This window comes from Hibiscus syriacus, unplaced genomic scaffold (assembly GCF_006381635.1).
Source record: "Hibiscus syriacus cultivar Baekdansim isolate YM2019G1 unplaced genomic scaffold, ASM638163v2 tig00113725_pilon, whole genome shotgun sequence".
In the NCBI taxonomy this organism is placed as follows: Eukaryota; Viridiplantae; Streptophyta; class Magnoliopsida; order Malvales; family Malvaceae; genus Hibiscus; species Hibiscus syriacus.
This window is the reverse complement of record NW_024063471.1, coordinates 12,972,451-12,994,065: the sequence shown is the minus strand read 5'-3', so window position 1 is coordinate 12,994,065 and position 21,615 is coordinate 12,972,451. Positions and strand designations below refer to the sequence as shown.

Here is a 21,615-nt window from a genome sequence, read left to right as displayed (position 1 = left end):
TATTCTATGTCAATGATGATCTAGTATATTATGCCTATGTTGCCCGATAGGATTTACTGCAGTGTTCCAAACGTTTCTATAACACGGAACCTAATAAACTATTGTTATGGTAATACTACTTAGCATTAATTGTAGCCCTTGGTTTGTCAAATTGTTGCTACAGCAAAACTCCTCAACGTAAATAGTAGTTCTAGCCTATCTACTTTAGCATTTATCCATCTTAGTCGAATGAAACACTCTTCTTATCTTTAAGGCAGATTAGATCCTCACCATCCCGGATCAGTTCCCTTATTCACGTAGATCTAACCTAACTCTTTCGAACATTCAGTATCAACTCCTAGAAAATGGCAATCTTTCAAAAGCTCTTATAAAGAGTATGAAAGTTTTGCCAAGGCACCAGACAATCTTTCAAAAGCTCTTATAATGTCAAGGCAAAAGATTAAAATCGTGAACAAAACAACATTTAACAAAAGCATACTTAATAATTCATTAATTGTAAAATAAAATATCAATCAAGTATTTCCAACACCAAATAAAATAGTTCATGGTATGGTTAATATTATCCCAAAAAATATTCAATAAATACAAGCCATTAAAAGATAAGAAATGAAGAACAAGTGGAAGAAAAAACCCAGAACAGAGTTCTTTCGTGACATCAAACCACCACCATGACTGCTCTAGCGTACAACCCTCTCTCGAGGGCCTGGCCGCCGCTTCGGTGAAGCCTGGCTGTAGAGGACACCAAGGACGAGGGAAAGTAGAACGGTGGAAAAAGAAGAAGCTGCAGCCACCTTTCTCCAAAACCTTTTTCTAGGGTATCTATCTCTTTCTTTTAGAGGTTATAATGTGATATTTATAGTGGGAATATATAGGGTTTAGTGCGGTTGGAATTTTCCTAAATACCCATAAATTTCACACCTATTGTGTGAATAAAATGGTACCTAGATGTGGTCCCAAATTCTTAACAGGGGTAGGGTTTCACGTGAGGTGCATTGGACAACTAGCCATGCGACATCAATAATTTTGTCTTGTACTCTGTCAGACTTGCGAGATAAAACTCGCTGCGGCAAAAATTATTCCTCAAGGTCATCGTCTTTAGTTCCTTTGTCCCTAGCACAAAATTTGGTCTCAGCAAATAAATTTTTCCTCGGTCATTTCCTATTACCTTCATCATCATAGCCAACACACAATCTTTCTCATCAGCAGCATTAGTTTAATCAAATAAAACTTTGTCACGACAAAACTTATCCACCCCATGCAGAATTGTCCTAAATGCAACTATATACAACTAAAATGCTATTTCAATGGCTTTAACACAATCAATAACTTAAGTAAAAGACCTAAAATATAGTCTTTTTATGGAGTTATCACACATTTAAACTTAAGTCATTGCTTGTCCTTAAGCAATGGATAATGAGCAGTAGAAAAATAAAGCGTAAAGGCAAAGTATAAATTAGGACAATCAAGTGGTTAAAAATTTCAGCCCTCAGAAACAAATTTGGCCACAACATGCTAGACTGAACAAGTAGTCAAGTACCTTTCCCTAGGTCAGGACTCTTTGTCAATGTGTGTGCGTGATAGTATCTAGTTTATGCTTAACGAATTTATAAAACTCCTAAGAAAGTTCTTTTGGTTTTCCAAGGAATAAAATTATTCATTAAGCACGGTGTCACTCCTGTTTATTCAACCTTTAAATTTGGATTTCGTTCTCTTTTTTTTTGCACTACTTTAAGGGGAGTCAGCCCATAACACCTACCATCCCACACTCTAGGTAAAAGACAACATACCTTTCACCCCCGAGCTAGTCCGGTAGAGTCATCCCGTGAATGCTTTCATTCACTCATGTTCCAAGGCTACAATTTATTTAAGTAAGGTTTCCAGACAATGTCGATGCATAGATGAGTGTCCCTCTATAATTATAACGAGGCATTCATTTGCAATTCATAACACTAAGGAGTTCAACTTAATATTTTTCAATCATTTTATGCCAAGACATGCAAAAGTTCTATCTTAAAAATTTTCTAAGAACATTAAACAAAGAGAACATACAATCGTGTTAAAAGAATCACAAAGAATCAAGTCCTAAGGTTGGTTCTATCTTCCTCAACAATTATGTATAGTAATTATGGCCAAGGAAATAAAAATTTTATTTCATCATCGGGAATCCTTAACTCATCCCAATTAACTACCCTACTCATAATTTATGTCAGGACAAAAATATTTCTGCTAAACATTATCAATGCAATTAACTAAGTGTGAAACACAATACCTCCCCCAAACTTGATGATGCATTATCCTGAATGCATGAAAACTAAGGGAAATTAAATTACTCTAAATGTTATGCAAATGATAATGTGGAGAAGTACCTCATTATGATGGGTCAACCTTGCTAGAAAATTGGGTGCATCATCTTTAGAGAGGGGATGGGCTGCCAAATTTTGTTTCTTCAGAGGGGAGCAATGATGTAGGTGGAATCGTAGTGTGGCCTGCTGAGCATTTGAGGTGTCGCCTAGTCCTAGGGGACTAACTTGTTATGGTGTCTCTTTTGCGCTCTTAGCTGGGACTTCCAAGGGCCAGTTTTCTTCAGTTTCAATAACTGGTTTAGTATTTAAGTCAGGGGTCTTCTTGGTGGTCTACTCTGAATCAGGTTATTCACCAACTGCCTCAGTAACAACTTTTTATGAGGCAATCTCTTCATTGAACAATTGTTTTGGAAGCACCTCGGTGCTTTCGGAGGAAGTCGGGCTGAGGTACTTGTCAGCCTATCATTTTTCTTCTTCAAGAACCAAAGAGAATTGCGAGGAAAAGGGATGGTTTTCCTCTCAAAGTTGACTCCCAAAATAATTGACTAGGGTTTTGCTCTTCCTCTAATGTGTGAGCCTTGTTCCGAAACTGCTATGTGTTAAAAATATAAAAAAAGGGAATAAAATATAAAATAACTCATGCAAATTAAAAGAATGGAAAATTATTTATGTACACTATGCATAATATTTTTTACGAGGCAAAAAATATTCAGAGTGTAAATGAAAACTCTTAGGCGTTATGGAGCAGTAATATCGACTTATCTCATAGGATGGGTACTTCATTATAAGCTTTCAGCCTTTTTCCATTCATGTTTAAGGTTGTTTCATTCTCCAAGTTCTTGATTTCTAGTGCGTCGTGGCTATACACCTGGTGTACTAAGAAAGGTCATGTCTTAATTTCAACTTGCTTGGAAACAACATAAGCCTTGAATTGTTGAGCAATACTTATTGACCAGGAAAAAATTACTATGGCAAAATTTTTCTGTCGTGCCACCTTTTTGTCTTTTCCTTGTAGAGACAGACATTTTCATATGCTTGGGCTCCAAATTCTTCCATCTCGTATCTTTACAACGCCTTGGCAATTAATTTGTTGTCAAAGTGGGTGCCCTCATAATTGGTAATTGCTCTTGGTGCTCCAAAACGTGTGAATATCTTTTTATGCAAGAACTTTAATACGATCTTGGAGTCATTTCTAGGTTTTTCCATGACCTCGAGCCATTTGGATACGTAGTCCACAGATAAAAGTATGTACAGATCGCCAAAGGATAATTGGAAGGGTCCTATAAAATTGATTCCACATCGTAGTCCACATATAAAGGTATGTACAGATCGCTAAAGGATAATTGGAAGGGTCCTATAAAATCGATTCCCTATACATCAAAGAGTTCAACCTCCAAAATATTTTTCCATAGCATCTCGTTTCTCTTTGATATATTCCTGGTGTGTTGGCAATAATCGCATGACTTATAAAAGTCTTGTGCATCCTTGAATAAGGTTGGCCAATAGAAGGCAGATTGGAGGACCTTTACAGTAGTCCTCATCCCACCAAAGTGCCCTTTACATGGGGATGTATGATAATGAAATAGAATCTCATTGTGTTCTTCTTCGGGGATGCACCTCTGAATTAGTTGATCTCCACATTGTTTGAATAAGAATGGTTCCTCCCAATAATAATGGTGCACATCATGTTTCAACTTTTTCGGACCTGGTAAGATAAATCCAGAGGCATAATACCATTAACAAGAAAGATAACTATGCCAGCATACCACGATAATGTCGTGGCAAATAAGATTTTCTTGTCTGGGAATTCCTCCTAGATTGCTTCCATGTCATGGCAAATTTTTTGTTCTCCAGACTATACAAATTATCTGCTACTTGGTTCTCGGTACCCTTCCTATCCTTCACCTCTAACTCAAATTCTTGCAGCAAGAGTATCCATCTAATCAGCCTAGGCTTGGCATCCTTTTTATTCACTAGGTATTTAATGGTTGATTGATCAGTGTGTACAATGACCTTAGTGGTGGTATAATTAAGTTGTGCATCATTTGAGATACGACAATCAGTAAATGACATTGAAGATTTTACCTTTTCTTTGCCCTGGCACAACCCTTACTGTGTAGTCACTTACGTCGCATATCAGCTCGAAATGAGCATCTCTGTCTCGTGGAATAACAATTGGTGTCGAGGCAAGTTTTTTCTCCAGATCTATGAACACACTGAAGCATTCATCATTAAATACGATCTACATTCCCTATGAAACTTATTACGCCCTTCACAGTGGTGGGTGGAGGCATGTTCGTAATAACTTCCACCTTAGCCTTATCAACCTCGATGCCGTGATTAAAAATTTTGTGACCCAAACACCATAAAGTGACATTTCTCCCAGTTTAGCACAAGTTTAGCTTCCTCGCATCACTTCAGCACTTTAGATAAATTGTCGAGGCATTGGGAAAAGTTATTGCTCGAGATGAAAAAATCATCCATAAATATTTCCAATAAGTCCTCCACCATGTCTGAAAAATGGATATTATACACCTCTGAAAAGTTGTCGGACATTGCATAATCTAAACGTCATCCTTCTGAAGGAAAAAGTGTCATATGGGCACATGAAGGTGGTTTTCTCCTGATCATCTGATGCTATGGTGATATGATTATACCCAGAATATTCTTAAATGAAGCCATAAATTGCCTTGCGCACCAAATGATCAATCTTCGGCTCGATGAAGGAAGTGAAAATGGTCTTTTTTGGCATCTTGTTTAGCTTCCTATAATCCATACAAATCCGCCAGCCTATGACGGTTCTCATTGTCAAAATCTCATCATTCTCATTCTTCACCATGGTCAGGCCATCTTTTTTCAGCCCGCATTGAATCGGGTTGACCCAAGAGCTATCAGATATGTGATATATCAACCTAACATCTAGCCATTTGATGATTTTATTCGTCACCACTATCTTCATTATCGGATTAAGTCTTATTTAGGGTTCCACAGAGTTGTCGTGAAAATCATCTAACTGGATCTTATACATGCATATTGTAGGGTTGATTTCCTTTAAGTCTGCCATAGTCTACCCGAGAGTTTTTTGATGCTATGACAAAATATTCAACAAACTACCCTCTTGCTCGGGGGTTAACAAGAAGAAATTATAACTGGAAAAGTATCATTACTACCTAGATAAGAATATTTCAAATGTGATTGCAAGGGTTTAAGTTTTAAAGTAGGTGCATGTTGTAGTGAAGGTTTTAGAGGAATGATTTTATTAAAGTCAAGGTGTTCGAATCTCCTACCTAGTCTAGCTTGAAGTAAGCTAAACTATTCCACCTCTAATGAATAGTATTCAGACTCCATATTTAATTCATATTCAGTAAGTCAGTCATTTACCTCAATCGGGAAAAAAATTACCTTGGCAAATTTTGTTATATGCCTCATTCTGAACAAATTTATCTTGGCCAAGATTTTTGTGTTTCTGCAGCTGTAAAATATCGTCATGGCAAAAGTTTCCACATTCCTCCATCTGAAATATATGTCTTGGCATAAAGTATCATACTCTTCTACATGTAAAAACTTGCCATGGCTAAACATTTTTGTCCCATCTTCCTCAATTGAATAAATGTCTTCAATGCAATGGCATTCTTTAGAATCATTAACATATTTCAGAGTGTTAAAGACATCGATCGTGACGCTTTGATCAACCACCATCATCATGAACTCTCATTTCTCACAATAACATCTTCAACTCTATCCTCAGGATGAACATGCGATTGGTTAGCTAGTTGCAAAATTACGGTGGTTGGTCGAGCATTACATATTCCAAGTATAAAAAATATGGATTTGGGCATCAGATTTACACTGGATACCAAGTCACATAGAGATCTCCCAACATAGTTGTCACCAATGGAGCATGGTATAACAAAGCTTCTAGTATCTCTTTGTTTTGGCAGAAGTTTATTCAGTGCATAGGAAGGCATCTGCTCAATAGCTTCAAGTAGTGGAACACTAATATATAGTTTATCAAAGACATTAACAAACTTTTTGAAATGGATCTCTTTGTTATGTTTCTTCAACCTTTGAGGGAAGGGTGGAGAGGGCCTGACTTCATCTGTTGTAGGTGGGGGTGAAACGTTTTCCTTGGCAATAAATTTTCTTCCATCAATAGGATGACTTGTTGAACCCTCATCTTTTTCTGTCTCTTTAGGCAACTTATCTTGTTCAATAGTTTCAGCTTGACTTTCAGATTCTTCATTTGTAACGTCATAGCGAGAAATTTATTTCTTATTCACCCTAAACTTATCTTCTAGATTAATTTTAGTTCCACTCTTTAGTGTAAGCGCATTGCATTGCTCTTTTCCATGAGGTTTAGTGACCTCGGTATCACTAAAAAGGCTTCCTTATGGGCGAGAATGTAATGACGTGGCAATTTGGCCCACTTGGTTCTCAAACACTCTCAAAGATGAGCTATAAATTTGTAATAAAGCTACTTGGCTTTGCAATAGAATGCCCTGGTTATTGATTTTTTTACAAGTGTTCATGTATCAAGGCTGAAGCCATGAAATCTTTGGTCGAGGCCATAAAATCTTGTAGTGAAGCTTCGAGTGAATTAGAATTTGAAAAAGATGTTGAACCCTTGTTAATATTTTTCCAAGGTATCAATTGATGCTGAAAATTTGTAGGTTCAGAAATATTTTGTTGTGGCCTGTTAAGATTTCCTGCAAGGTTGTTGTTGGTCCCATGATTACACCCACGAAAAATTTGGATGTTGTCGCCATCTCAAATTGTAGGTATTAGAGTAAGGTTGTTGTCGCATCTATTGAAATTACCCACAAAATTGATAGACTCCTAATTTTTTAGGCATTCACTCTCATGATGGTTTTCGCGGCAAAAAATACATATTGAGCTGGTTACCTTGACTTTTTTCACCTCGCTGGAATACTGAAATTTTTTAACATATTTGTTATTATAGAAAGTTAGGCAGACAATTAATCATTGGCGTCAATTTCAAACGCCCCAGACACTTTCCTTTTGGTTTCAAGCCTTGTAGATGGGAATTGATAATCGTTGTTGGCTATTCTATCAAGGATATTAAACGCTTCCTCATGTTATTTGTTAAGAAGAGTACCATTCGTTGAGGCATCCAACATCATACGAGTGGGTGTGTTGACTCCATTGTAGAGCATTACAACTTAAGTACAATTATGGAATCCATGGTTGGTGCACTTACGAAGCAAACTTTTGTATCGTTTCAAAACTCATACATAGATTCTTCATCGCCTTGGTGAAGACTTACAATGTCATTACGAAGCTGGGTATTGATGTTAGGTTCATTATATCAAAGTAGAAATTTTTTGCATAAGCCAGCCCAAGACTCCATTGATCCAGATGGAACTCCACTAAGCCAAGCCCTTGCTCGGTCATGTAGAGAGTAGGGAAACAATTTTAGCTTCATCACGTCTTCGTGTACACCTTGCTACCTAAACGAGTCGCACACTTCAAGGAAATGATGCACATGCTATGTAGTGTCTTCATTAGGCGATCCACCAAATTGACCGATAGAATTGAGCATGTTGAACATCACAAGTTTGAGTTCAAAGTGGGCTACCTGAATTTTCAGTGCCATGACTCCAGGGTTGAGATCACCAAGAATAGGGGTTAAGTGATCTCGTATCATTCATGATCTTATAACATTTTTGGGAGCATTATTTGTCTTGGTATATAGATCTGCTTGATCCGTCATGGGGTTATCAGCCTGTTATGGCAGTTGATTCATATTACCTCTGGCACGCTAAGCATGTCACCTTTGTTTGAACAATTTCTCAATCTCATGTTCGAATGGTACTAATGGTTCGTCAGTAGATCTTTTGGTCATGCAACAAAAAAATATACAAAAGAAAATAAGAAAAACAAACAAGTAAAACTAACTAAAAATATGTGACAAGAAAATAAAAATTGTTATGACAAAACTTATCTATATTTCTCCAGTTGCCAGTCCCCAGCAACGGCACCAAAAACTTGATCATGTGTATATGTGTATTTTATGGCGTGTAAATCTGTGCAAGTATACACAATCGATGCAAGTAATATAGTAGTAAGTGAGTTATCATCTTTACAGGGATTGGGGAGATTATAGGGATCGCTATAGTTATAACTAGGTGTCACTAACTAGTCCTACTCTTTTTGTCTAATGGTATTCACAAAGAAAAAAATTAGTGACAAATAGTATGAACAGATGGAAAATGAATGTTGAGGCAAGAAACACTAGTAAAAAAAACCCCTTTAATGACACGCATTGCGCGCCATCTATGGGTGCGGATGACACACAAATGCCTGTCGTTGAAGCCACTGACATGAATTTTTTATGGCGCGCAATTGTGTGTCATAAATCTATGACGCGAATTTATGACACATATTTATGATGCGCATTTAGGACACACATTTATGACGCGCATTGAGCGTCATTGAAGCCCCGTCATAAATTAAGATGACATACATTTGTGCGTCATAAATTTATGACACACATGTATGTCTTACATTGAGCGTCATTGAAGCTCCCTTCATTAAAAAAGCTAATACACATTCAGGGGTCGTGATTGTATTTCATAAATTATATAATATATATATATATATATATATTAGATTGACAAATAATTAAACTAAATCACATTTAATGCCTCATAATACTAAATATATATATCATATTATATATAAGCAATCCATTTGCATACAATATATTCACATTAAGTTATAAAAAATATTGTAATCATATGTCGATACAAAATATCACGGCATAACTCGCCATCCGGGCGTTTACACAAGAAATCATCATCAAGTTTTACTAAAGGAGAGTCTTGTGAAAAATCAAAAGTAGCATGGTATTCCAACATATCATCAGTTTCACCATTTGCTCCATACTTGTACATCTTATGTGGTGTGAAGCCGACAATAGACAAATTCACACCTTGTCTACCTAGCAAAAAGAACACAACTTGGAAGATTCATTGCATACTATTAAGTCTGTTAACTAGTTAAGATTCTACAGAACTTTGATAAGTTAGAGAACTACTAAGTGCAATACAATTCTCCCAAGTTTCAATTCATACCTTCTGCATATCTGATCCAATGGAATACGGTAATGATCAAACTGTAGCCAGATACCATATCCAAGCTTCCAGTGCTTTTGCAGCTTGTATTTCAGAACCATATTGTGTCATTGAAGCACTAGCGCTTTCTGAACCATATTGTGTCATTGAAATAGTGTTATTCTCACCATCAACTTGATCATTCTCATCATTGGGAGTAGGAACTCGCTCTCTGTAATGATAAATGAACATTACCGTACTATTTTTCAAAAGTTGTAATCTATTTGAAAGTTATTGTTTTTGTTTAAACTTTTAGGGTATCTTGGGGAAAGAAAAAGGATGGATTTGATGCAATGGATTTGCAAACAGAAACAAGAAAATCATGGAAACCTCCTTTCATATTCAATACATGAAAATCAAAACAATCGCATAATAGAGATTTAATAAAAAAGAACTGGGTGGTGATAATAATGAGAACTTACCGCCATTTTTGCATCAGGTTCATTCTTGAATACATAAAATAGAGGTGCCAAAATTCATCCATTCCTTGAACATATCTTATGCCCAGATTTAACTTGGCAAATACGATTTCAAGAAGCAGGTGATCACGAAAAAAGGCCATATTGTTTCTAATACATACAGATTTAACATTTAGCTAGACTGGAAATTATAGTCCAACTAAAGTTAAACTATCATTACAAACATCACATGATCGCAAAAAAGGCAGCTGCAGAAACACAATGAAGAATTGTAGACTCATGATCAAACTATGAGATCTACAGGTTAATAACCATCGCATGATATATTGAAAATAACAAATAATTTTCAATAACATACAAGTTAAATTATGCAAAAGATTCCTAGCCAAAAAGGTCAATTAGAAACAGTAATGTCCTCTCTAACAGTATTTACTAACAAACAGTGAAATGTGAGTCAGCAAAGCAATAATGTTTTATAGAGTTGATAACGACATGGAATAACAGCTTACTTTGTTCAATTGCACCAACTCTAACCTTCAGGGCTTAACCGAATAATGTAAATGAAATTTAGAGACATTTCTTTACCAACTTGATTATGTGATCCTCCTGAAGCTGTATCAAGAGGAATATCAATTGTTGCCCCACGGTCATAACTGAAACCGGCAGGTTCCAAAGGTAGCGGTGAAAGTCTTGAGTTTGAGGCAGGTGGAACACTTGTAGTACTTTGAAAATTATTGACGATAAGCATTCAAGAAGCATGTAATATAAGCAACTATTCCAGTATACATTTATTGATAAGTGATATTAAAAAGCAATATTAGAGATGACCAAATCAAAACAAATATAGCAAGGAAACTATTTTTTTAGGACTAAGTTATTCTAAACTTTGGTTAAAATGAAATGTCACTCCCAAACCTCTCTCAGGCCCAGAGTTATAACTACCAATTTTGCATTCACTAATAGATCTGTCATTTTAGCATACGAGGGATTTAAAAGGGTTGTTAGCACAGCATGACCTCAACAGAAACCATAATCTTTGCCCATCATTCTAGCAGGTTCCTCGCTATAAAGTGATGCATGTTCTCTAGCACTTTTCCATTTCTGAACAACAACCTCATCACAAGTTTCACCTTAGGTTTGGAATTTAAGGTATTAAATGAACTGCATTTCAATAAGCTCCCTGTAACAATGAGAATAGTATGCCAATGTTAAAATTAACATAGGGAAAATTTTAGATAAGATAACAAAATTAATTTACTTACCCTTTGGTGTTTGCAGCCGTAGACCAGAAGTTAGAGAGCGTACAGGTTCCTGCATATCATTACTAGAATGGTTGCCAAGAGAAATTTGCGGTGATGGCCTCACTTTCCCATTGTCTAAGTTCTTAAATGAACTCTCTCGAGAGAAATAAGATACTCTGTTGGGGCTCAATTATCTTGGTGATCCATCAACAGCATGTCTTTTTGGAGCTGAAGCACCCTCTATATTTTCAATATGTCTCTTACCTAAGATACGTGTACTTGAGATAAGTTTATTTGTCGTTTCCCCTCAGCATCCAAACCTTGAAAATTCAATCGCAAAAGGATGTCAGCACATGATCTTGTCTGGGTGTAATTTTTGTTCTCTGTTTGAAAACTAACCTTGCTTTTGGCTTTCAGTTTCCTCAACCAACTTGCATTATTGACAGAGCCAATCACCTTCAGGAACTTTCTGAAGCATTTCTTGCATACAGTAACTGATCAATAGCATTAATAACATAAAACTCACCACTGAGTATAGATACAAACAAAATTAAATTGAAATGCCAATAAAACATGCTAACAACCATATGACTAAAGGGATTTGTACACATACGTGTGTTATGCACCATCGGTGCACTTGCTACATATAGCAAGCAAATCTTCTCGTCCTGCATCCCCACAAATATTACATACCTTAACCTGTTCCAGAAAATTTAGGAAACAAAGAAACGATAAATCAAAAGAACTTATTGACATAAGAAACTGAAATACAAAGAAAAAGAAAACAAATGTACCGATCCTACAAGGTAAAAAAGAAAATGAACTCTTTTATTTTAAGTATATAATTATAATGGAACCCGGTTAATAATCTTAAACCATTTGACAAGTTTAAGGACCTCCTATTCATTTTTAAAGCAATAATTACCCATTAAAAATTCATTTAACGACACCTAAAAGAGTATGGGATCTGCCTAGCGCCACAACTTCAAGAATTTCATAATCACTACTTACATTCTCCTAGGATGGCACCTGCACTACAAGTGAAAATGGAAAACCAATTAAAATATCATATTCTCAATATCTTCACTCTCAAATCAACTACATTAAGCTTAAAAGTCAACTTCCATAGTGTGAAGCCTAAGAAACTCTCATATATCAGTTATACGTGCACACTTTCTTTATACATCATCTCATAAAGAGAAAAAAAACATAAAATTACTCACATCTTGTTCTGAGACATCATATTCATAATCCTCATCCAGAGAAGTTTTTTGCAAAGGAGACTCCTGCTTGTCAGGTAACTTCACAGATTCATCTAACTCATCTTCCTTCAAACTTTTACCACTTTTATTCAGTGGGTTATCGCTACTGCCCTCAATATCTTCTTCTAACTTGGGATGGATTTTGGGAGAAATCTTGGATATGCCTCCAACGCACTCTTGCTGCTTCCAGAATGTGAAGATGGAATTTGGATCATAGTTAAACTACCACCAGAACCTCCGTCCTTCATAGAAGGAACTGACAAGTCTAGCTTCTAGGAAGAGGGCACCTTTCTGGATCCTAAACTACAAACTGACACTGAACTATGAGATGAATTATTACAGTCTAAATCCTTGTTACAATAACTAAAATCTATATTTCCATCACTGGCTCTACCAGCACATGAAATACTATCAAAACGACATTCAACAACTTTAGAAGATGATCTTGCAGTTGCTTTACTTTCAATATTTTCAGACAAAATAGAAATCAAGAAAACCCCAAATATTAGAATAGAGAACGAGGAATACATGTGGAAACCCTTGAATTTTGACTCCCTTGTCTGTGGTGAATGGCCAAACCAGTGGGAGGTTGCAAAGAGAAAAAACGGGGAAGCATGCGGCTTAAGAAGCGGAAAAGATGAAAATAATGGGGGGAAATTAAAATACAACATTTAAAGATGACACACAATTAAAACTGTACTCCGTGTTTTTGCAAAAAAAAATTATTATGACTATTAAATATGACACACATTATTGTAAGTCATAAATCGTTCAGATTTTAAAAAACATGACATTTTTTTAATGACACACATTTTTTGCAAGTCATAAATTAGCGTGTGTCATCATTTGTGTGTCATTAAAGGTATATTTTCTTGTAGTGAAAAGTGTGAAGTTAAGCGAGCAGTGAATTTTATCGTGGCATGAAAAATATGCAAAAGTAAACAGATAAAAGTTGTTAAGGCTAAAAATGTTTGAGTTTCATATATATACTGAAAACCTTACACAACCAGACGTCTAACGAAACACTTGGGTTAGATTTGCTACAGAAATAAATTATTCTATGTCTAGGATGATCTAGTATGTTATGCTTATACTGACCGACAGGATTTACTGCAGTGTTCCAAGAGTTTCTCTAACACGAAACCTGATAAAATAATGTTATGGTAATACTACTCATTGTTAACTGTAGCCCTTGGTTTGTCAAACTATTACTATAGTAATACTCCTCAGCATAAACAGTAGTGCTAGCATATCTACTTTAGCCTTTATCCCTCTTAGTCAAATGAAACCCACTCCTTATCTCTAAGGTGGATTAGAATCTCACCATCCCGGATCAGTTCCCTTGTTCATGTATATCTAACCTAACTCTTTCGAATATTAGGTATCAACTCCTAGAAAAATGGAAATCTTTCAAAAGCTCTTACAAAGACTATGAATGTTTTGCCAAGATGCCAAGAAATCTTTCAAAAAGTCTTACAATGTCAAGGAAAAAGATTAAAACATTGAATAAAACAACATTTAACAAAAGCACAATTAATCATTCATTAACAATAAAACAAAGTATCATCCAAGCATTTCTAACACCAAATAAAATAGTTCATGGTGTGGTTAATATCATACAAAAAAATATTCAATAAATAAAGCCCTTAAAAGATAAAAAACTACCAGAAGAGAGTTCTACCATGACATCAGACCACCATGACAGCACTAGCACACCAACCTCTCTCGAGGGCCTGACCGCTGCTCTGGCGAAGCCTGGCTTTGAAGGACACCAAGGATGGGGGAGAGTAGAATGGTAAAAAACGAAAAAGCTATAGCCTCCTTTCTAAAAACCCTTTTCTAGGGTATCTATCTATTTCTTTTGGAGGGTATAATGTGATATTTATAGTGGGAATTTCTAGGGTTTAGTGCCCTTGAAATTTCCCTAAATACCCTTAATTTCACACCCATTGTGTGAATAAAATGGTAGCTGGCAGTAGTCCTAAATTCTTAACAAGAGAAGTGGTTCACGTTAGGTGCATTGAATAGTTGGCCACGCGACGTTAGCAATTTTTTCTTGTACTGCATCAGACTTGCAAGATAAAACTCACCGTGGCAAAAAATATTCCTCAAGGTCATCGTCTTCAGTGCCTTTGGCCCTGGCACAGAATTTTGTCTCGACAATTATATTTTTCCTCAGTTATTTCCTATTATCTGCATCATCACAACCAGCATACAACCCTTCTCATTAGCAGAATCAGTTTAATCAAATAAAACTTTGTTACGACAAAACTTATCTACAATGTCACCATCTCCCGTATACCTTTACGTATACGAGCTATAGATGTCACAACACTTTTAAAAAAGTTTTCCATTTGAAAATTCGTACAATTTTTTTTCATTTTACAAACCATTAAAATTTAGTTATAATTAAAACATGCATTATCTTACATATACAAATAAAAAAAGATGTATCACATTTCACCGTTTTACATTAGTTTAATTCAAACGTTTTACAGATCGTTTTTACTAAGCCTATTACATGCCGACTAAAATATATCAAAAGTAGATAGGTATGTCATATTGTTGCTGATTAGGAGACTCTGACTTGATGTCTGATTATCTCCTTACTCAACTAGTATTCAACCTACACGTGAAATGAACACACGTTAAGTATTACTTAGTGAGGCATACTTAATCATAAGCAACATATAAACATAAATATATGTAAAACTTTTAATATCAAGCAACTCTTTACAATTCATTGTAAACCTTACAACTTTGCACCATTGGTGCTATTATAGTCATTTACCCACTTTCTATTCATGTTCATTTATTAGAATCCACAATTAGTGCCTATACGAAAATTCATCAACTCATGATGAATTCCGTGGATTTGCATACAAATTGCCTTTATGGTGATTCATCAACCCATGATGAATTCCGTGAATATGCATACAAAGTGCATGTACGGTGATTCATCAACCCATGATGAATTCAGTGAATATGCACACAAAGTGCGTGTACGATGATTCATTAACCCATGATGAATTATGTGAATATGCACACAAGGTTCCTGTACGATGATTCATCAACCCATTATGAATTCCATAAATATGCACACAAGGTGCCTGTACGGTGATTCATCAACCCATTTTGAATTCTGTGAATATTCATACAAAGTTCCTGTACGATGATTCATCAACCCATGATGAATTTCGTGAATATGCACACAAGGTGCCTGTATGGTGATTCATCAACCCATGATAAATTCTGTGAATATGCACACAAGGTGCATGTACGGTGATTCATCAACCCATGATGAATTCAGCGAATATGCACACAAGGTGCCTATAGTACACATAGTACTGATATATTGATGCATTATATATTTTTAACAACATATCTTTATAACCCTTAATGTACAAAATAAATTCACTCACCTGACTATCCTCGCTAGGTATCTAAAAGGTAATGCTGATTACTCTAGTACTTTGCCTTTACCCTTAGTTCTGCTTGTTTGGGGAGCTTGGTTCCGATCTACTCAAGCATCCATAAAAACATATAGCATACCCAATGTTAGAATACTTCATAACCATTATGCTTAAACAATACTCAAAAGAACATATCATTAACTTTCTATACCAATATCAGCCTATTTTTAACAATTTTGGCTCCATAGTATCGATAATATTTCCCTGGTACCAATACTTCTATACTATGGTACTGATACCCCATCCGATATGATATCAAAATTAGGTTCGATGTTGCCTGGTATTGATACTTTTACCATGGTATCGATACTACCATACTATGGTACCGATACCCCCTTCCGGAATTGATACCAAAATTAGATTCGATGTTGCTTGGTATCGATACTCCTTATCATTGTATCGATACTACCTCTTCAGTATCGATACTGATTGAATCAGTATGGATACTACTTATTTAATTTATCTCATTTTAGTCTATATTATCGGTATTGTTCTTAGCAGTGCCGATACCCTTGCCCAAAATTTCCAGTTTTTAACCTGATTTTCATCCAAATGTGGTCAATTCTCGTTATATTTACCCCATACAATACTATTAAACTCTTCATTAACTATCCATACTAACATTCCTTTATTTGGCTTCTTAGAATATCTAAAATCTTTCAAGAACATTCAATTCTAAGAATCAAACCACTTTTTCTAATATGTTCTTAATCCCATGTAATACTTCTAATCTCTCATTTACCTCTTTTGCAAGTCAAATCTACTAATAAACCTCAATAAACACCAATATACTAACATATCATTTCAAAACCCATTTTCTAAAATCTCTAATATTTTCTCCATTTTAAGGTTTCAATCTCAACTAATCATTCCTTAAACTTTCATATCACTTAAGGTTGTAAAAACAACCCACAATCAAAAGGAAAAACCAAAATTGCAACTTACCTTTGGAGCTATGGAGAAGACTTCACCCACGTGAAATAAGAAGAAAAGAAAATGGGTCTTTTGTGTTTACTTTCCCTTTTCCCTTAAATTTAATACTTTACTAACTAAAAATTTTAAATTCATTCTCTTGTAAAGGTCCAAATTGTCCTCTTAATAATCCATTACTCCAATTTAGTCTAAACCATTAATCCCAATAATTCTTATCTTTATCATTTAATCAAATAAATCCTCCTAATTTTTAAATTCTTTCAATAAAGTACTTGATTCAGAATTTAGGGTATTACAATTCTCCCCATTAATAAAATTCTTCCTCAAATTTAAAGAAGTACCTGAACCAAAGAGATGTGGAAACTGCTTTTTCAAATCCTCCTCTCTCTTCCAGGTAGCCTCTTCCACCTTAAGATTCTGCCAAAGTATTTTAACCAACGAAATCCTTTTGTTATGCAATTCCTTTATTTCTTTAGCCAAGATCTGTACTGGTTCTTCCTCATAAGTCAAATCTGGTCGGATCTCTAATTCTTCAGGACTGATAACATGCGTGGGATATGATCTGTACCTCCTAAGCATCGATACGTGAAAACATTATGGATCTTCTCCATTTCCAGAGGCAAAGCTAACTGATATGATACGGGTCCAACCCTTTTCAATATTTCATACGGTCCAATGAACCTCAGACTCTTCTTTCATTTTCTCCCAAAACGTAATACCTTCTTCAAAGGCGATACTTTCAAAAATACTTTGTCTCCCTCTTGGTATTATGTTTCTTTTCTTTTTAAATCCGTATAGGACTTATGTCAATCTAAGGCTATCTTTAGATTGCCCTGAATAATCTTCACTTTATCCTCCATATCTTTTATTAAATCTGGACCAACCAAATCCTGATATTTTAATTCATATCAATTTAATTGCGTTATGCATTTTCTCCCATATAGAGCTTTATACGGAGCCATCTTAATACTTGATTCATAATTATTGTTATATGCAAATTCTGCTAAAGGCAAATACCTTTCCCATGATCACTTTAACTCAATCACACATGCCCTAAGCATATCCTTCAGTATCTGAATAGCTCGCTCTGACTGCCCATCTGTCTGCGGATGAAAAGTTATACTAAAGTTCAATCGAGTACCCAATGTTTCATGCAAGGACTTCCAAAACGTTGAAGTAAATCTTGAGTCTCGTTCGAACACTATCAATATTGGTACTCAATATAGTCTAACTATCTCTTTTATATATACAGCTCCGCATACTTATCCATTGAGTAGTCTACTCGAACTGAAATAAAATGAGTCGTCTTTGTCAATATGTATACTAATACCCAAATCGAGTCCTTTTTACCGGGTGACAACAGTACTCCCGAAACAAAATCCATTGTGACTCGCTCTCACTTCCACTCAGGAATGGATATTGGCTGTAGTAACCTGGATGGCACTTGATGTTTAGCTTTTACTTTTTGACATGTCAAACAATTGACAACAAATTTTGTGACAACTCTCTTTATGCTAGGCCACCAGTAACGACTTTTCAAATCCTGATACATCTTCTTTCCACCTGGGTGCATCGTCAACGGGCTATAATGTGCCTCACCAAAAATATCTCTCCTCAATTCATCCTCATCAGGAATGCAAAGTCTTCCACGGTAATATATAAACATTCACTATCTCCTAATTCAAAATCTTTGACCTCTCATTTTTCGACTTGTGCCACTCTCATCAAGCATTTCTTATCTCTACCTTGTAGCTCTTTAACTCGATCCAAAAACATCGACCTTAACTTTAATTCAGCAATCAAAGCACCATCCTCTTTTAAATACATACGTGCATCTAAAGCCCTTAAAGCTACAAAAGTCTGTTGACTGAGCGCATCTGCTACTACATTAGCCTTTCCTGGTTGATAATCAATGACCAAATCATTATCCTTTAGGAGCTCAATCCATCTTATCTGCCTCATGTTCAGCTCTTTCTGAGTCAAAAAATACTTTAGACTTTTATGGTTCATGTAAACATGGCAACACTCACCGTACAGATAATGGCGCCAAGTTTTCAAAGCAAACACTACTGCCGCCAATTCCAAATCATGAGTTAGGTAATTTCTCTCATGATTCTTTAGCTGTCTTGAGGCATAAGCCATGACTTTCCCCTCTTGCATCAGTACACATCCCAATCTGTTATAGGATGCATCACTGAAAATGACATAATCCTTACCTGACACAGGTTGCACAAGAACTGGAGCCTACGTTACTATTCTCTTGAGCATGTCAAAACTTTCCTATCATCTTTCCGTCCAAACAAAAGGCATATCTTTCCACAACAACTTAGTTAGCTGTAGAGCTAATATCGATTTTTTTTTCACAAAACGCCTATAATAACCGGCTAGCCCCAAGAAACTCCAAACTTTAGAAACATTCTTTGGGGGTTGTCAATCCACTATAGTTTGAATCTTTTTGGGATCTACTCTTATGCCTTCTGTAGAGACTTTATGGCCAAGGAAAGCAATCTGTGCTAACCGAAATTTGCATTTGGACAATTTCGCGTACAACTTATTTTAATGAAGTATCTGAAGCACCACCCGAATATGAGCATCATGTTCCTCCCTTGACTTGGAATATACCAAAATATAATCTATAAACACTAGGGCTGTAAATGAGACGAGACAAGTCGCGAGCTACTCGAGATTGACTCGATCAAGGCTCGATAAATACTCTGATCGAATGGACTCGACTCGAGCTCGAGCTCCACTTGAGTTCTTAACGAGCTGAAACGAGCTACTCGATATTCGACTTGAAATGTTCGTTAGCAGCTTGAAAAAATGTTATATTATAATTTTAGATTTTTTAAAATTACATTAATAAAAAATTATTAAAAATACATTATGGATAATTATAAAATTTTAAAAATATATTAAAAATACTATAATACAACTACCCTCAAATTTTATTTTTTTTAAAGCAACCCAAGTCCAATTGTTAAATTGTATATTACTAAAACAAAAACAAGAGCCCATTTAATTAATCACATGTTAGATTACACCCTAAACCTAAACCCTAAACCCTAAACTATAAACCTTAAGCCCTAAGTCCTAAACCCTAAACCCTTATTTTGATTATATAATAGGGTACTAAAAGAAAAATAAAAGCCCATTTAATTAAGCACATGTTAGATTACACCATAAACCTTAAACTTTAATCTATAAACTATAAACCCTAAACCTTAAATCCTAAAATCTTAAACCATAAACCATAAACCTAAGCCCTAAACCCTTAATTTGATTATATGATAGGGTTACGTTATATACATGAAGGTAACATACAAATTATGCAAAATGAAATTAATAAGGGTTTATATGTAAATAAACTAATAAATCACACTTGGTCAAATCAATCAATAGGTCCATTATCAAAACAAACGGTGATCAAAACATAAAATAAAAATAAATTAACAACTCAAATCATAAAAACGTAAACCTTGATTAATGACGAAATTAGAAGATTACAAATATAACGGGTCCTAAAATCCTAATACTCCATTTCTAAAACACGGGCTACCCCCTAGATTGCATGTTTGAAACTAAATTCTCTTTCAATATCCTATTAGAAGGCTCCCCCACAGTAGGTGTAATATTTCCAACAACACATCCATCATCCCTAGATTGCATGTTTGAAACTAAATGCTTCTGCACATCTGAGGTAACACTTGCAACTGCATTTTCAGTCAAGTTCTCACCATCAAAGTGAATTTCTTCGCTTAAATCAACATTTTCCCCTGCTAAACTATCAACATTTTCATCAAAAGGTATCATTTTTCAAATGTGTTGTATCTTGGCTCCCTAAAAAAACACTACTTGCACAGGTGTTTTGTACAGAGGAAATCGAAGTATCAACTTGCACAGGTGTTTTGCAAGATGGTCATTCATCATCCCACATGGGTATGGGCATATGGCCATGGCCATGGGCATGGAGGATGATGATCTCATGAACTCAGCGGCCAAGGTGTTCGCCACCATAAAGGATATTGAGGTCGGGAAGACAATGCCCATCTATTTCCCCTGCATAGATGACCCAACCTCTTATCAGTTCCTCCTTAAACAGAAAACCAATCACATTCCTTTATCATCGGAGAAGCTACCGGAGATGCTCCAGTTCTTCTCCTTCTCCCATGATTCTAACCAAGCCTTGGCAATGAAACAAACACTGAAGATCTGTGAGATGAAAGCCCCCAAAGGAGAGGTACAAGGCTTTGTTACATCTTTAGAATCACTGGTTGATTTTGTAGAAAGTATCTTCGGACCAGACTCGAAAGTTGGAGTAGTAAGATCATATCTGATATCAAAATCAACTCCTCTTCTCCAGAACTATATTGTTGTTGAATCCAAAGTGATTTCAACTGGAAAGCTTATAGTATGCCAGTATCCTATAACGATGGGTGTTGAGGAATAAGGGGTAAAGTAGAGTGTATAAAAAAGGATGGTTTCAATAATTTAAAATTAACCTGTCATGTCTCGAGTTTTAATCGAGCTCAAAATTGAGCTTTAATTGAGTTTCGAGCTTGAATTGAGCTCAGAATCGAGCTTCAATCGAGTTTGAGTTCGAGTTTTAATCGAGCTTTTAATTTTTTTTTTTGAGTTCGAGCCTTTTCGAGTTCTAGTCGAGTATTAATATTTTGTTTCGAGTTCAAGTCGAGCTTTATAATTTTAAGCTCGCAAGTTTTTGAGTCGATTCGAGCTGACTTTGAAAGTTTTTGAGTTCGAGTCGAGCTGAGCAATACTCGAGCTCGACTCGGTTCATTTACACCCCTAATAAACACTACCAAAAACTGATCTAAGTACGGTTGGAATACTCTG

At 35.6% G+C, this 21,615-nt stretch overlaps 1 protein-coding gene and 1 long non-coding RNA gene across 2 annotated transcripts; one reads left to right on the top strand and one right to left on the bottom strand.

Annotated features, from left to right (window-relative positions):
• Window positions 1–11,544: 11,544 nt before the first annotated feature.
• On the bottom strand, window positions 11,545–12,456 carry LOC120187744. The gene is made up of 3 exons (XR_005522325.1): window positions 12,320–12,456; window positions 11,710–11,795; window positions 11,545–11,590 (listed from the first exon to the last, which is right to left on the bottom strand). It is a non-coding gene; the product is annotated as an uncharacterized LOC120187744 (long non-coding RNA).
• An 8,260-nt stretch (window positions 12,457–20,716) lies between these two features.
• Window positions 20,717–21,211, top strand: LOC120187684 (BURP domain-containing protein BNM2A-like). Its single transcript, XM_039191343.1, has one exon. It carries the CDS (start codon window positions 20,717–20,719, stop codon window positions 21,209–21,211), a length of 495 nt encoding a protein of 164 aa, XP_039047274.1.
• The last annotated feature ends 404 nt before the right edge of the window (window positions 21,212–21,615 follow it).